Genomic DNA, 14,120 nt, shown 5'->3' on the forward strand with positions numbered 1-14,120 from the left:
AATGTGTTAAACAGTTATTTAAACGGTTTGTGTTTCTATTCTGAAAGCTATTTGACATGTTTCTTTTCCAGGTATTTAAAGGGAAAAGAAGATGAGAAAATGATGTCCACTTGACCAGTGATATTATGTACACATACTATACTTTCATTCATCTATCAACAGTACTACCTCTCCTTTTCACCATAAACATTGAATTTAGTATAGCAAGATGTAATAATGCAGAATATGAAATTAATGGAGAGTGTTGCCCAATGTGTGATCCAGGTAAGTCAAGCTGTTTCATTATCTTCTCTACTAATGAGCATTTTAACTGTAGCAAAACTTTTGACCATGTGATTACCGAGCCACCTTCAAATGTGACAATGCATTTTTCTGTGTTCCACATGTGATTGCACATTTGAAGCTTATATGGGTCTTTAAAAAAAAGTTTTAAGAAAGAAACTATATAACGTACATGTATGTGTGGCTATTTCATAGTCATAATAATAAATAACAATGAATGATGTGCAATTCACCCTCATTGATGGACAGGCAACGTTGTTGATATCGATACATCTAATTATATAGCCTACTTCTGTCATTTAAAAATCTCCATGTGCATTTCATTTTTCATCATATGACCTCTTTAAGCTAACTAATTGATAGATCTAGTATAGTTTTTGTTGTATCTTCAATAAAGATAACTCTACTGCAAGTATAGGGTTGAAACGAACATTTACTTCTGTTTACTTAAGTTGCAACAACAGACATTTCCACCGTATGCCTTCCTGCATCGGCTCTCGTCTTCAACTGGGTTACAGGCAATAACACACATGTATAAACCAATAACGACCTCTTGTGGTTACTCCAGGATACTACATCCCCTCCTCCTTAAGCTATCAATTGGAATGTTTCTTTTCTGTTATTTGTATAGCTTAGTCTTTCTAACTAAATCACAATAAATCACTTAAGATATATACAACCTGTAAATAAGTAACAAATTATAAATATTATTGATCAAGATTCTTAATATAACCTTTTCAAGCTATCAAGTAGAACTGATACTTTTACTAATTTGTTCTATGCAACATAGTCTTTGAAGTGAGCTGGAGAACGTTTTTCTCTGGCAGACCTTCTCAGATTTGTAGGTAAGTTGGTCGGTTTTTCCACAGCAGTCACTTCCGGTAACTGTGGCTTTTACAATGCAGACAGCTCCCTATCTGCAGGTGCATCAACTACCTCTGCAGTCGGTAACGCAGGAGTGTATACGTTCTGTTCATCCTCTGTGTGGGTATTACAGTGTCGAGAATTCCATCTGTACTCCGAGTTCTTATTTGGTCCACATGCCTCTTCACTGTTTGCCTCTTCAGTTGTACTGACAGAGGTCCAGTACAACTTTCCACAACTGCAGGTATCCATTTTGGTCCACTGCTGTAGTTCCTCACATACACTGAATCTCCAACATTAAAACTTCTGAGTTTGCAACTTTTGTCATGAGCTTCTTTTTGCTTCTGCTGTTTTTTTTTTTTTTTGAATTTTGGTCTTTACATCCGTGACATCAACATCTGAGCAGGTGACAACCCAGTTGTTGCATGGGGAGTGATTCTATAATTGAACAAGAATCTTGCTACTCTTGTCTCCACTGTGTCACCTTTCATCTTTTTCATCCCCTCCTTGAAGGTTTGAACAGTATGTTCTGCTAGTCCGTTTGAAGAAGGATGATAAGGAGCTGACATCACATGTTGAATGCCATTTCTTTTCATGAAAGTTTCAAACTCTTGACTGGTAAAACATGTTCCATTGTCAGACACTACCATTTTAGGTAGTCCATGTGCACTGAAACACATTCTCAGTTTCTCAATGGTGATTTGAAAAGTTGCATGAATAGTGGGATAAACTTCCATCAACTTGAAGTGAGAATCTACCAGAACTAGAAACATCCTTCCTAAGAAGGGCCCCGCATAGTCAATATGAAGTCTTTCCCAGGGTGACCCTGGCCACTCCCACGGGTGTAATGGAGCTTGAGCCAGTGCCTTTTTTAAACTTTGACACATCTCACATGTCTGCACCACTTTCTCCACATCCTGATCCATACCAGGCCACTACATGTATGAACAGGCCAATCCTTTCATTCTTGACATACCAGAGTGGGTCTGGTGTAACTGTTTTGATACAGCTTCTCGGCCTTGTGGTGGTATGATGATCCTTGCTCCCCAAATCACACATCCGTCTTTGACACTTAGCGAATCTCTCCTATGATTATATGGTAACAGTGAGGGCTCCACTTCTTCAGACCAACCCTTTAATATGTACTCATGTACCTTGGAGAGCGTTATGTCATGTGATGTCCACTTCCGAATTTGCACTGCACTTACAGGTGAGTCATCCATCAATTTCATCATCAGGACTTAATCATTGGTGTCCTCCGGTTCTCCCTCACTTGGCATTGGGAGTCTACTCAGTGCATTAGCATTCTGGTGGTACTTTCCTGGCTTGTATACAATGTTGTATTGATATGCTTGTAACATTACAGCCCACCTTTGCACTCTGGGTGATCCCATTTGAGGAACTGCTTTCGTTTCATTGAACAAATTGATCAAGGGCTTATGATCAGTGCAGATTGTGAATGCACAACCATACAAGTACTTGTGGAATCTTTGGATGCCAAAAATCACCGCTAGGCCTTCTTTGTCTAACTGTGAGTACCGCTTCTCTGCAGCCGTTAATGTTCGTACATGAACCCAAGAGGTTTCTCCATGCTCTCTCCTTTTCTGCGCTGCGAGAGCACCCCCCCAACTCCATAGGGTGAGGCATCACAAGCTAGAACTAATTCTGAATCTGAGGAATAGTGCAATAGCACCTTTGCTGATTTCAAAAGTGCTTTAGATTCCTTGAAGGCTTCTTTTTGTGCTTTTTTCCACATCCATTGAACATCTTTCCTTAGCAACAGTTGCAGGGGGGCTAGCGTTGCCAAATTTGGAAGGAACTTATTACAATAGTTCAGCAACCCCAGGTAAGCCTTAAGCTCTGTGACATTTCTTGGTTCTGGTGCTTCATCAATGGCTTTTAATTTATTTTCTGTGGGATGTAGACCCTGTGCATCTACTCTGTGACCCAAATACTCCACCTCATTTGCCAGGAACACACATTTTCCCCCTTTTTGCCGCAAACCAGCTTCTTTCAGCCTGGTCAACACTTCATCTAGTGTCTTCAAATGTCTGTCTTGGTTTTCTCCAGTCACCAATATATCATCCAGATACACAACTACTCCAGGTATGCCTTGTAGCTATCCCTCCATTGTTCTCTGAAAGATAGCAGGGGCGGAAGCAACTCCAAAAGGTAGACGATTATATGTGAATAAATATTTTGAAATATTCAGTTAAATATTTCTTTGAGTTCTCATCCATGACTATTTGTTGGTATGCGTGACTCATGTCCAGTTTTGTGAACTGCTTTCCCCATCCAATAGAGCAAAAAGATCTTCCACTCTAGGTAATGGATATTGTTCCAGTGTTGACACTCTGTTGACTGTAAGTTTGTAGTCACCGCATAGTCTTATTCTCCCATCTGGTTTCAAGATAGGCACAACAGGAGCTGCCCACTCTGAATACTTAACAGGTGAGATCTTGTTTCGCAGCAGACGATTAATTTCTTCTTCCACCTTTATTTTTAAGGCATATGGCACTGATCTGGGTCTGTAAAATCGTGGTGAGGCATCAGTCGGAACATGAAGAGTAGCAGTAGTGCCCCTTAGTGTCCCAAGCTCTTCTTTGAGCACTTCGTCATGCTTAGATAGCACCTGTTGCAGCGTCTTCGTCTCTGACTGTATCAGCTTAAACTCACCCCATTGCAGTTGGATTTCTTCAAGCCAGCCTCGACGTAGTAAACATGGTCCTGTTCCTTTGACTATGACAAGAGGCATTTCTTTTTCCTGCTGCTGGTATTTTACATGAATGTCTGCTACCCCCACTATCTCTACTGGCTCTCCTGTATAAGTTCTCAACTTCATTTTTGAGGATCTTAATTTGGGAGCGTTTGTGTCTTTCCAAATGTCACTGAACATTCCTTCGTTCATTAAACTGACACTACATCCTGTATCGATCTCAAAATAACGAGTTTGTCATCAATATGCAACTCAACAGTGAGGGGCTTCACTTTCTTCATAGCATCCGCTTTTATAAATGCCAAAGTGAAGGTTTCTTCTGACTCATCACTCATTATTTTCACTTACTTTAAATGCTTGATGTGGCCACACTCCTTTTGCTCTACTTCCAGTGCGTCCCCTTTGTTTATTTTTTTATACGACAAGCCCTTGAAATATGACCCAATTTTTCACATTGATAACATTTTTCCTTTTTAAATCTGCATTCACTGGCTTTGTGGTTGTTTTCCTTCACACCTGTAGCAGTCTCTGGTGTCTATTTGTTCTCATGTCTCTCCTTTTTTTCCTTGATCAGATTTCCTCAATTTGAACTTGACGTTGTTACATGTCTGTACACAGGATTTATTTTGTAGGTTAAGCACATGTTTGCTTGCAGTTTCCATGGCTACTGCTAATTTAAAAGCAGTTTCAAATGTCAGATTTGTTTCTGAAAGCAAATGTCTCTGTATCCGATCATCATCAATGCCACACACAAGCCGATCCCTCAGCATTTGATCCAAAGTTGTTCCATAATTACAGTCTTGAGCTAAGCAACGCAACTCTGCAACATACTCTGTTATGGTCTCTGTCGGCTTCTTTGTTCTGGAGTCAAATTTAAATCTCTGAACAATCTTGCTTGGCCTAGGGATTGAAATGGTTTTTTTAGCATCGTTACCAGCTATTCATGAGTTCTTTCACTTGGTTTCACAGGGCTTTGAAGATTTCGCAGCACACTGTAAGTTTGTGGTCCCACAACACCTATGAGAATAGCTCTTTGCTTACCCTCATCTTTGATTCCATTAGCCACGAAAAATTGCTCCAGCACTTCGGAATATTCTTCCCATGTTTGAATTTTAGCATCAAACCTTCCCAGTGAGCCAATAGTTCCTGTAGCCATGGTTGCTTTTCACACGATCTTTTTTTTTTTCTTCTAATTCCCTCACAGGCAGTTATTAGCACAGTGCTCCGTCATTTCTACCTCATTAATTTGCTGTCATCACGTGCTTCCGCTTTATCCTCGTTGCCAAAAAAGTTGTATCTTCAATAAAGATAACTCTACAGCAAATAGAGGGTTGAAACTAACATTTACTTATGTTTACTTCAGTTGCAACAACAAGTTTACTTCAGTCTTCAACTGGGTTACAGGCAATAACACACATGTATAAACCAATAACGACCTCTTGTGGTTACTCCAGGATACTACAGTTTTAAAATCCACATGTTTACTTGTGCAACATTGCGGAATTTAGTGATTCCAGTCATGTTTGAGGATGCTTCTTGAAACTATACACAATTAATAACATGACGAAGCTTCCTGAAACCCTTGCAGTCAATAATATTGTTTATGCAGATATTCTGATTCAGTTTAGTTAAATTCAGATTTCAAAAAAATCTGATACGTTGTAACACTGGCATTTACAAGACTAGCAGAGTTTTATAAATTCATGTTTGTTTAGACTAAAAACAGTCATGAAGTCAATACTGAAATTATTAAAAACAAGATTTCAATTAACTAGAAAATCTACACTAACATTCAAAGTTTTAGAATGTATATTTTTTAAAGATGTCTCTTCTGCTTACCAGCATTGCATTATTATTATTATTATTATTAATTTGCATTAGTTTAATTAAAAAAATGTGTACTTTTCAAATATAATATGCATGCCTTGAAAAAGATTTTTAAATTTTTTAAATTACTATCAATTATGAAAACAGTAAATACTCTTTGATTTATATGAAAAGACAGAATCTGAAATAAAATGATCTGTAACATTTCACAATATTTAATTTGTTCTAAATCAAAAACAGGAATCTTGAAATTATTAAAAAATAGTTTTGCAATATTATAGTTTTCATTAAATAATTGCAGTCTTGGCAAAAATAAGACATTTCAAAATATTCTATAGATTCTGGATTGATAGCGTGTATTTTTGCTTTAATTATTATAATTGCTTTATTTTTACATGCGTAATTACACCAATACATGTACAAGGTGTTGCACAGAACTTAAGTAATGAATGTTTTAGAAATATTATTTGTTTTTTTAGGAAAGCGAGTTAAAACCCACTGTGATGAGGAGACACGCACAACATGTTATTCATGCCCTGCGATGACATACACCAGTGTTCCCAATGGATTCACTGAATGTCTGTCATGCTCTGTCTGTGATCCCAGTGAGTAAAAATGAGTTTTTTTCCTCTTAGTAAGTCATGGTGCTTCCATGTTAGCCACTGCTTTTCATATATTGTTACTGTTTTGTTTATTTATTTATTTTTAAAACTTAAGTTGATTAATTTGTTTCCTTTCTTGTCAAAGATAACGGGCTAAGAGAAAAGCAGGCCTGCACATCAACATCAGATACATTGTGTGGACCTCTGACAGATTATTACTGTGTAGACCAGCATTTCAACTGTAAAAAAGCCATAAAACATTCAACCTGCTCACCTGGACAATACATCAACCAAACAGGTCAGTCTTTTATCATGATTAAAGAGCAATACAGAATTTGTATTTATTTTTTTAATCACAGCAAATTCTAAAAACAAACTTTCATTCAAAGGTATAGTTCACCCTAAAATGACAGTTCATACAGTTTACTCTCCCTCAGGTGGGTCCAAACCTTAAACAAAAAAGATACTTTGTAGAGCGCTGAAACCTGTAACCATTAACAAAGTCACAGATTTTCAGCATTATTTCAAATATCTTCTTTTGTGTTCAACAGTTGAAAGAAACTTATAAAGGTTTGAGACAAATAAGCTTTTCTGTTTGCAAAACTAGAATTTAAAGTGTTAAAGAGTTTTTGTAGAAAACTCTTTCATTTTAAGTTCAAGAATAATTTTGCTGATTTTCTCAGGCATTTCAAAACATACAATTGGTAGAGATGAGAAATAATAAACTGTACTGTGTATTTACACATTGCTCATATTCTATAACCATAGGAAAACAACATTAACGTTTTCCCAGACGAGCTGTAAATCTGCCTATTCGTTCATTTTCCCTGTTTAGTTCCTGATTTATCAGGGGTCGCCACAGCAGAATGAACCGCCAACTACTCTGGCATATGTTTTACTCAGTGAATGCCTATCCAGCCACAATCCAGTACTGGGTTAAATCTACCAATATTAGATGATATTTTGTTATTTGCATGTCAGAATTTAACTATTAATAGGAAGATTTTGTAGGATTTTCTTTTTTGTCTTTGAAGATCATGACTGTAAAACATGAACACCATAATGAATGTTTGAATGTAAGGGCAATCCAAAAGAAAATCCGGACACCCCCTCCCTTTCACATGAACATGCAAACTGGATGTTGAAGGGCCAAAGGTATTGGGATTGGGCCTATCCACATCATTTGTGGATATATGAAACCAATTGTTTAGTTAGTTGTTAACTGTATGTTCTTGTTTTTCTGCAGGAACAGAATTTAGTGATACAGTGTGTTATAACTGTCCTGCTGGGTCACATTCAGATGGCACATTCTGCAAGTTGCATACAGTGTAAATGAATATTTCATAACATAATTTTTAAACATGTTCTTGCATTAGACACTGTAGATTCTGTAGGTTTTTTTATAGACACAAATTCAACTCAAAGTTTATTATCATCTTTCTCCAACAGTTGTGAATCTCTTGGCAAAATAACCATTAAGATGGGAACCGAGACATCTGATGCTGAATGCAGCAGTGGAACATCTAATCTACTCATTGTGGTTCTTTCTGTGTGTGTATGGTTGTTTCTTATTGCTCTTAGTATTTTTTTGATTGTTATGAAAAAAAAATATCTAGCAGTGTCAGAGGAAAGTTACTCATCACAGTTAGTTTTCCATACTGTTCATTCTAATCATATTTCATTCATTGTTTAAACATTGTTCATTGTTGTAAATTCATTCATTTTCTTTCGGCTTAGTCCCTTTATTCATCAGGGATCACCACAGCGGAATGAACCGCCAACTTATTCAGCATAGGTTTTACACAGTGGGTGCACTTCCGACCGCACCCAAGTACTTGGAAAAATGCATACGCTCACATTGATGTCTATTTTAGCTCATCCAATTCACCTATAGTGCATGTCTTTTGACTGTGGGGGAAATCAGTGCACTCTGAGGAAACCCATGCCAACACGGGGAGAACATGCAAACTCCACACAGAAATGCCTCTGACCCAGCCGGAACTCAAACCAGAGATATTGATGAACGTCTAGGCATATAAACCTATTTTCCCTCTCAGTTTCTTAGTAAAAGTGTGAGTATTCACCCTGTTTTACTGTTATCTTTCCATTTTTGTTTTTTGGTCTCTGTTTCCTTTTTTTCCATGTCCCCCTGCAATTCTGACTACAAAGCTAATTTTTAAGACTGTTTTTTAAAATATATAAAAATTTTGTATATATAGATAGCTTGGCCCATAAACTCATTTTAGTGTACAATATCTGTTTTTGTTTCCAAACCATTATTTAGATGTAGTAAGCTTACTTATGATCGCTTCATTACTTTTATTTGTGATAATTTAAATTTTACTGTCAGACTCACTTACCTAACAATTTCTCTGACAAGCTATATATCTTCCTTAAAAATCTCAAAAAAGATCAAATTATTGTTAAAGGTCAACATAACCAATGCAACTTAAGTTATGTTGGTGGATGTAGAAATGTACGTCTTAAGTCTACTAACTTATTTGGCTATTTTAACTGAATAGCCCATTTGGGCTGAGTTTACCCTATAACATAATAGTCTCTGAGTGAGTATATCTTTAACCTTAAACTTTCATTTGATCTTGACCAGCAGATACTAACATGTAGTCACTTCATTTATACCCATACAGAAAATTTATACATGGTGATGCATCCAAATTAGATTCGACATGCAAGCTCATTTTAACATATATATTCAGAATTTACAAATTTAAAAAGCCATATGCAACGAATATTTCAAAATATTACAAATAAAATGGTCAGTTATTTTCCCAGAGATGGGTTGCGGCTGGAAGGGCATCCGCTGTGTAAAAACATGCTGTATCAGTTGGCGGTTCATTCCGCTGTGGCGACCCTGTATAAATAAAGGGACTAAGCTGAAAAGAAAATGAATGAATGGTCTGTTATGTATTATTCAACCTTTGGATTGACAAAAAATGTACGTTTTTGTGTGTAAAAATATAATGTAATCTATTTTAACATGTACATATTTGTAATGCCAATGATTGAAAAAACTATACGAAAGTGCTTTTTTTTTTTTTTTTTTTTTGCATTTATGACATTTTTATAGGTGAAATTCAAATATGAACTTAGGTTTACATGCAATTTGCATATTACCTTCAGATTTCTATATGGATATGTTATTATAAGATCGAGCAGACCCCTTACCCTATGACTTTGACATGTCCCTGTAAAAAAGTGCCTGCCGTCACTTAACGTGCATGTGTCTTCCGAATTGTCGTGATTAGCTTTGCAGCTTTCTTATGTGCCGTGAATGAGCTCTTTTCCCAGAGCTACTGGCAACCCTGCTTATGTTGTAACCGTGAACATGAAAGTAAAAGTAGATTTGGAAGTGCTGTGCCTGCTGTGATTTTGTAAATGAAAAATTGGTGAAATGAAACTACATCAGCTTGTAAGTAGTTTTTTTGTTTTTCATTTGTATGAGTCAGTCAAATTAGATTTTTCCATTTTAGCTATGACAAATGTAAAGCTAAAGTACACGCGTTCTCTGTCGAAATAAAGCTAAACAATACAAAACACGAAACGTCACAGACATTTAATATTTTCCACTATAAACACTATTAAATAATAACCTACCATCGAGTTTTTACTATTAAACCCAGAACATTTTCGTTGTTTATAGTGTTTTGGTGATGATCACTACAAAATGATCATCTAAAATGAATTAAAACTAAACATGACCATTTATGTCATTACAAATTTACCGATGGTTTCTATTGTTTTCAGCATGCTTTTAAAGACGATTAACAAATAGGCTGTCCAGAGCAAATCTCTGTATTCATTTTTATATCTATTCAAAGTGCAATGTACAAGTTTTTTTATGCAAAATGTTTCATATTTCATTTACGACTGATCAGCCATGGTTTTCTGTCATTTTATATATTATTCAATATGTTTTTAAAATTCATTTCTGCAATAACGTCTTAATAATTGATGAAAAGTGTGAATTCTGAAGACTAGTGGACATAAACTGATCTCTCGATGTTTAGAGAAAAGTTATATTTATGCTACAGCATTTCACTGATTCATATTCACAACTAAACTGACAAATAAAATTACCAAAGTATACTAATCTCCTAAATATCTGCAAGTTGAAGAATCAGCCAGTTAACATGATGTTATGTGATGAGCTGATCCATTTTCTTCTCTTTCTGTTTTCCACAGGATGCATATTCTGTAGTGTAAGAATTTGTTGAAATGTATAAGATTTAAGTCTTGGAAAATCTTGAGCTACCAGTCACATTCTCTGAAAGCTGTCTGCTATAATGCAAACATCAAGCCATTTAACCAACATGACAGCATGTGAGACTTAAGGAAGCTGTCGGTATCAAGAAAGATATATTTCCTCTCTGTGCATTACCAAACAGACAAACTGGTTCTGAGACCATGTTCAATTTATGGATTGCTCTTGTTGTTTCTCTTAACTTTCAACTTTGTTTTTGTCGATGTGCTCATTCAGAATATGAGGTAGAAGAGCGATGCTGTCCCATGTGTGCTCCTGGTAAGACTGTACAAATGGTTAAAGTATTATATATAATTTATTAATGACATTTCATTGTAGACACCTTTAGCTAATATCTTGTTTAAATCATGTATTATTTCAGTGAAGGTTTTCCTTTGTTTTGCCATACAACTTTGTTTGGATTAAAATAAAACATCTTTAAATTATAAAAGCTTATTCAAATCAAAGAAAAAAATGTATGTCATCATCTTCAGGAACCCATGTTCTCTGGCACTGCACACAGGATAAAATCACAACTTGTGTTCCATGTCTTGAATCTACATTTATTTCTGAACTCAATGGACTCATGAACTGCTTCCCTTGTACTATATGTGATGCAAGTAAGTCGTTTTCATCTATATCTGTTTATCTAATTTAATAATCTTATCAAATAAAAAAATGAATGATTGTGATAAATGTAACAGTTACTCCTGTTATTTGCTTCTAGTACAAATGCAAGATTATCTGAATGCATGGTGGTTTCTGCTGACATATTTTCATCATAGGCCGAGGATTAAGAGTGAATAAAGGCTGCAGTCAGTCATCAGATACTGTTTGTGAGCCACTGGAGAGATTTTACTGCATTGTCAAAAAGAAAAGCAGCTGTACTTCTGCTCTGCAACACTCTAAATGTAGACCTGGACAATACATCAAACAAGCAGGTAAATGCTAACAAACTATAAGGACCAGTGGTGGAAAGAGTCCTGAAAACCATACTAAAGTAAAAATACCATTGCTGGCCTAAAAATGTAATGGAATGCGAGTAGAGTAAAAGTATCTGTTGTGAATATTACTCAAAGTAGGAGTAAAAAGTAGCCCTTTCAAAAGTACTCAAGAGTAGTGAGTATTACGCTTTGAAAAGCTGATGCATTTACATGTCATTTGTGGATGTGTGTAAACGGAACATTCTGTAGTGTAGTTAGTTATTGCCCAGCAGGCACACAATGTCATAAGATGTTAATATTAGGTTAGATTTAGGTTGTGTTGTCAGGTGACACAAATTCAATATACTGGTGTCTAAGGACAACATTACGTCAAATGACGTTGATATTTGGTTGATTTTAGGTTGTGTTAGAAAGTGACCAAAATCCAATGTTGAGCTAACATCTTAAACTGACGTCTTATTGATGTCAAACACTAACATTTATTCGTCAGGTTTGGCAACCAAAATCCAACGTGAGATACACATTGTGGTAACGTCAACAAAACACCAAGCTGTAACATTATTAGATGTTAATATTTGGTTGGTTTTAGGTTGGACAGTGGCCTGACGTTAACTTCTGACGTCAACATGATTTTCATATTCAAACAAAATGCAATGTCCCCATGACGTTTGGGTAAAATGTCAATTTGACGTAATGTTTGACGTCTTGTGCTTGCTGACTGTCATACAGTAAACATCCGTCATCCTCTCATCAATGACATGCACCTAAACAGTCTATGGTTCATTGCGTGTAAAGATTTTGGACATATTCTTTTACACTTTTATTGCTTCCAAACAGTTTGCTGGATCGACCATGTCTTGAGGTAGTTCATTATGATTTACCTATTATGTGTGATTTGATTGGACAGGACTGAACTTTCTAATCCCCATAGACAAGAAAAAATAAAGCAGTAACTGCAGGTTGAGGGAATGTAGTGGAGTAAAAGTACAGACACTGCACTAAAAAATGTACTCAAGGGAGAGTAAAAGTACACATTTAAAAATAAGGACAGAACATGAAGTACTGTTTACTGTTATCTGTAGTTAGTTGCAATAGAAGATACTTGGCAAGATAACTGTTACTATCATCCATTTGTTGACTGTGTGCAGGCACCAGCTCCACAGATACCGTATGTGCAGACTGTACAGGAGACACATATTCAAATGGATCTTTCTCATCCTGCTTGCCGCACACAAAGTGAGTCTTGTGCTTTTTCTGTTTGCTGTTGGTCATTATTTTACAACAATTTTTTGATTCACAGATGTGAGGCCATGCGACTTACCGAAAAAAACCCAGGCACACATTCATCTGACACTGAATGCGGAAAACCATATAATTCTTTAACAATCATTGCTCCAAGTGTTATAGTTACTTTAACAATAATCACATGTGTCAGTGTTTTCTCAGTCACATGTTTTTGCAAGAGGAAACGAAAAAGATCAGGTAAGCCTTAGTCACTTGTAATAAAAATGTATAGTGTAATGTCTCTAGTGATTTTTCTAATAAGCTTTTATTAACAATCTAATTAATGGGCTTTATGCACAGCAAGTGTTTTTTAGCCACCAATAAATTTCAGGTGAATAGTTTATGGGACTTTTAAATTTCATAGGGTTCCTTTAACAACATCAATAATGTCATTTAATTAAAATATAATCAGTTAAATAGGCTTAAGCGTTAATTTAGTTGTTCAAGCGTAAAACAAGATGAAATAGACATGTCACGGAACAATGGGTCTTAATGCAGTACTTTTTGTCTGGTCTGAGACCCATTTTATTTTGTATCTGAATCAGACAGTGAAGATTATTGGATTTTAAAGAGACCAGATCTTTAGAAACCAGAGTTTAGTTATGTAACAACAGTTTTGTGTCATATTATAATTTTTTGTACAATCTGAAAAGTAATAGTTTTTTTTATTATGCTTTCAGTAGTTGGTGGCAAAATAAAGTCCTAAAAATCTGGAAATGACTGCAGTATATTATACATTCAGAACTGGCCTGACACCATCTGACAAGAAGTTGTCTAAACTCACTGCAATGACTGAAGCAAAACCCTTAAACCATCACCTGTACAGCAAGATCATTTTTTATTATTACTGTGTATGTAGGTATGTGTATGTATGTACTGTAGAATTTAATTATGTAAAAAAAGAGATTTTGCATTGTAATGTTAAGCTTATGCAGAACTTATTTGTGAAGAAGAAAGTAATATGTAGCAACAATATATGCACATCTAAGGAAAGATCACTTTCTGTACAGCCCTTATTTACAAGAACAAATAAAATCGTGTTTAATAAAATGTTCATGCCATATTTTTATGGAGTTTTAGTTTGTAGTTCATTGTTTTGCCTATTTCCTTTGTCCAATATTAGTAGGAGTATTTGGAGAGGGTGCTCGCTGCAGAGCCATTTGAGGAGAGGTGAGCTCCAGAGAGGGGGAGCATGAGCTGTCGCTCCTCCTCCTGTAAGCTGTTTTAATGCGTACACCAACCCCACCCCTAACCCTACCCCCAGTGACATCACTCGTAGAAGAAGTGCAAAAAAGGTGGAGCTCAAGCTCCCCCTCTCTGGAGCTCACCTCTCCTCAAAT

General features: G+C 36.0%; 1 protein-coding gene across 6 annotated transcripts in view; it reads left to right on the forward strand.

Moving 5' to 3' along the window:
• zgc:153631 overlaps nt 1–13,843 on the forward strand; it is a 98,944-nt gene extending 85,101 nt beyond the window's left edge. Inside the window, exons 2-10 of one of the 6 annotated variants that reach the window (XM_087263879.1) lie at nt 72–264; nt 6,169–6,294; nt 6,437–6,589; nt 10,790–10,831; nt 11,047–11,172; nt 11,338–11,493; nt 12,645–12,732; nt 12,797–12,978; nt 13,461–13,843. In XM_087263879.1, the coding sequence (XP_087120005.1) occupies nt 126–264; nt 6,169–6,294; nt 6,437–6,589; nt 10,790–10,831; nt 11,047–11,172; nt 11,338–11,493; nt 12,645–12,732; nt 12,797–12,978; nt 13,461–13,486 (1,038 nt within the window). In that variant the 5' untranslated portion in view covers nt 72–125 and the 3' untranslated portion in view covers nt 13,487–13,843. 6 annotated transcript variants of the gene reach the window in all.
• The last annotated feature ends 277 nt before the right edge of the window (nt 13,844–14,120 follow it).

Source organism: Danio rerio, chromosome 8, assembly GCF_052040795.2.
Source record: "Danio rerio strain M-AB ecotype USA chromosome 8, GRCz13ab, whole genome shotgun sequence".
Taxonomy (NCBI): domain Eukaryota; kingdom Metazoa; phylum Chordata; class Actinopteri; order Cypriniformes; family Danionidae; genus Danio; species Danio rerio.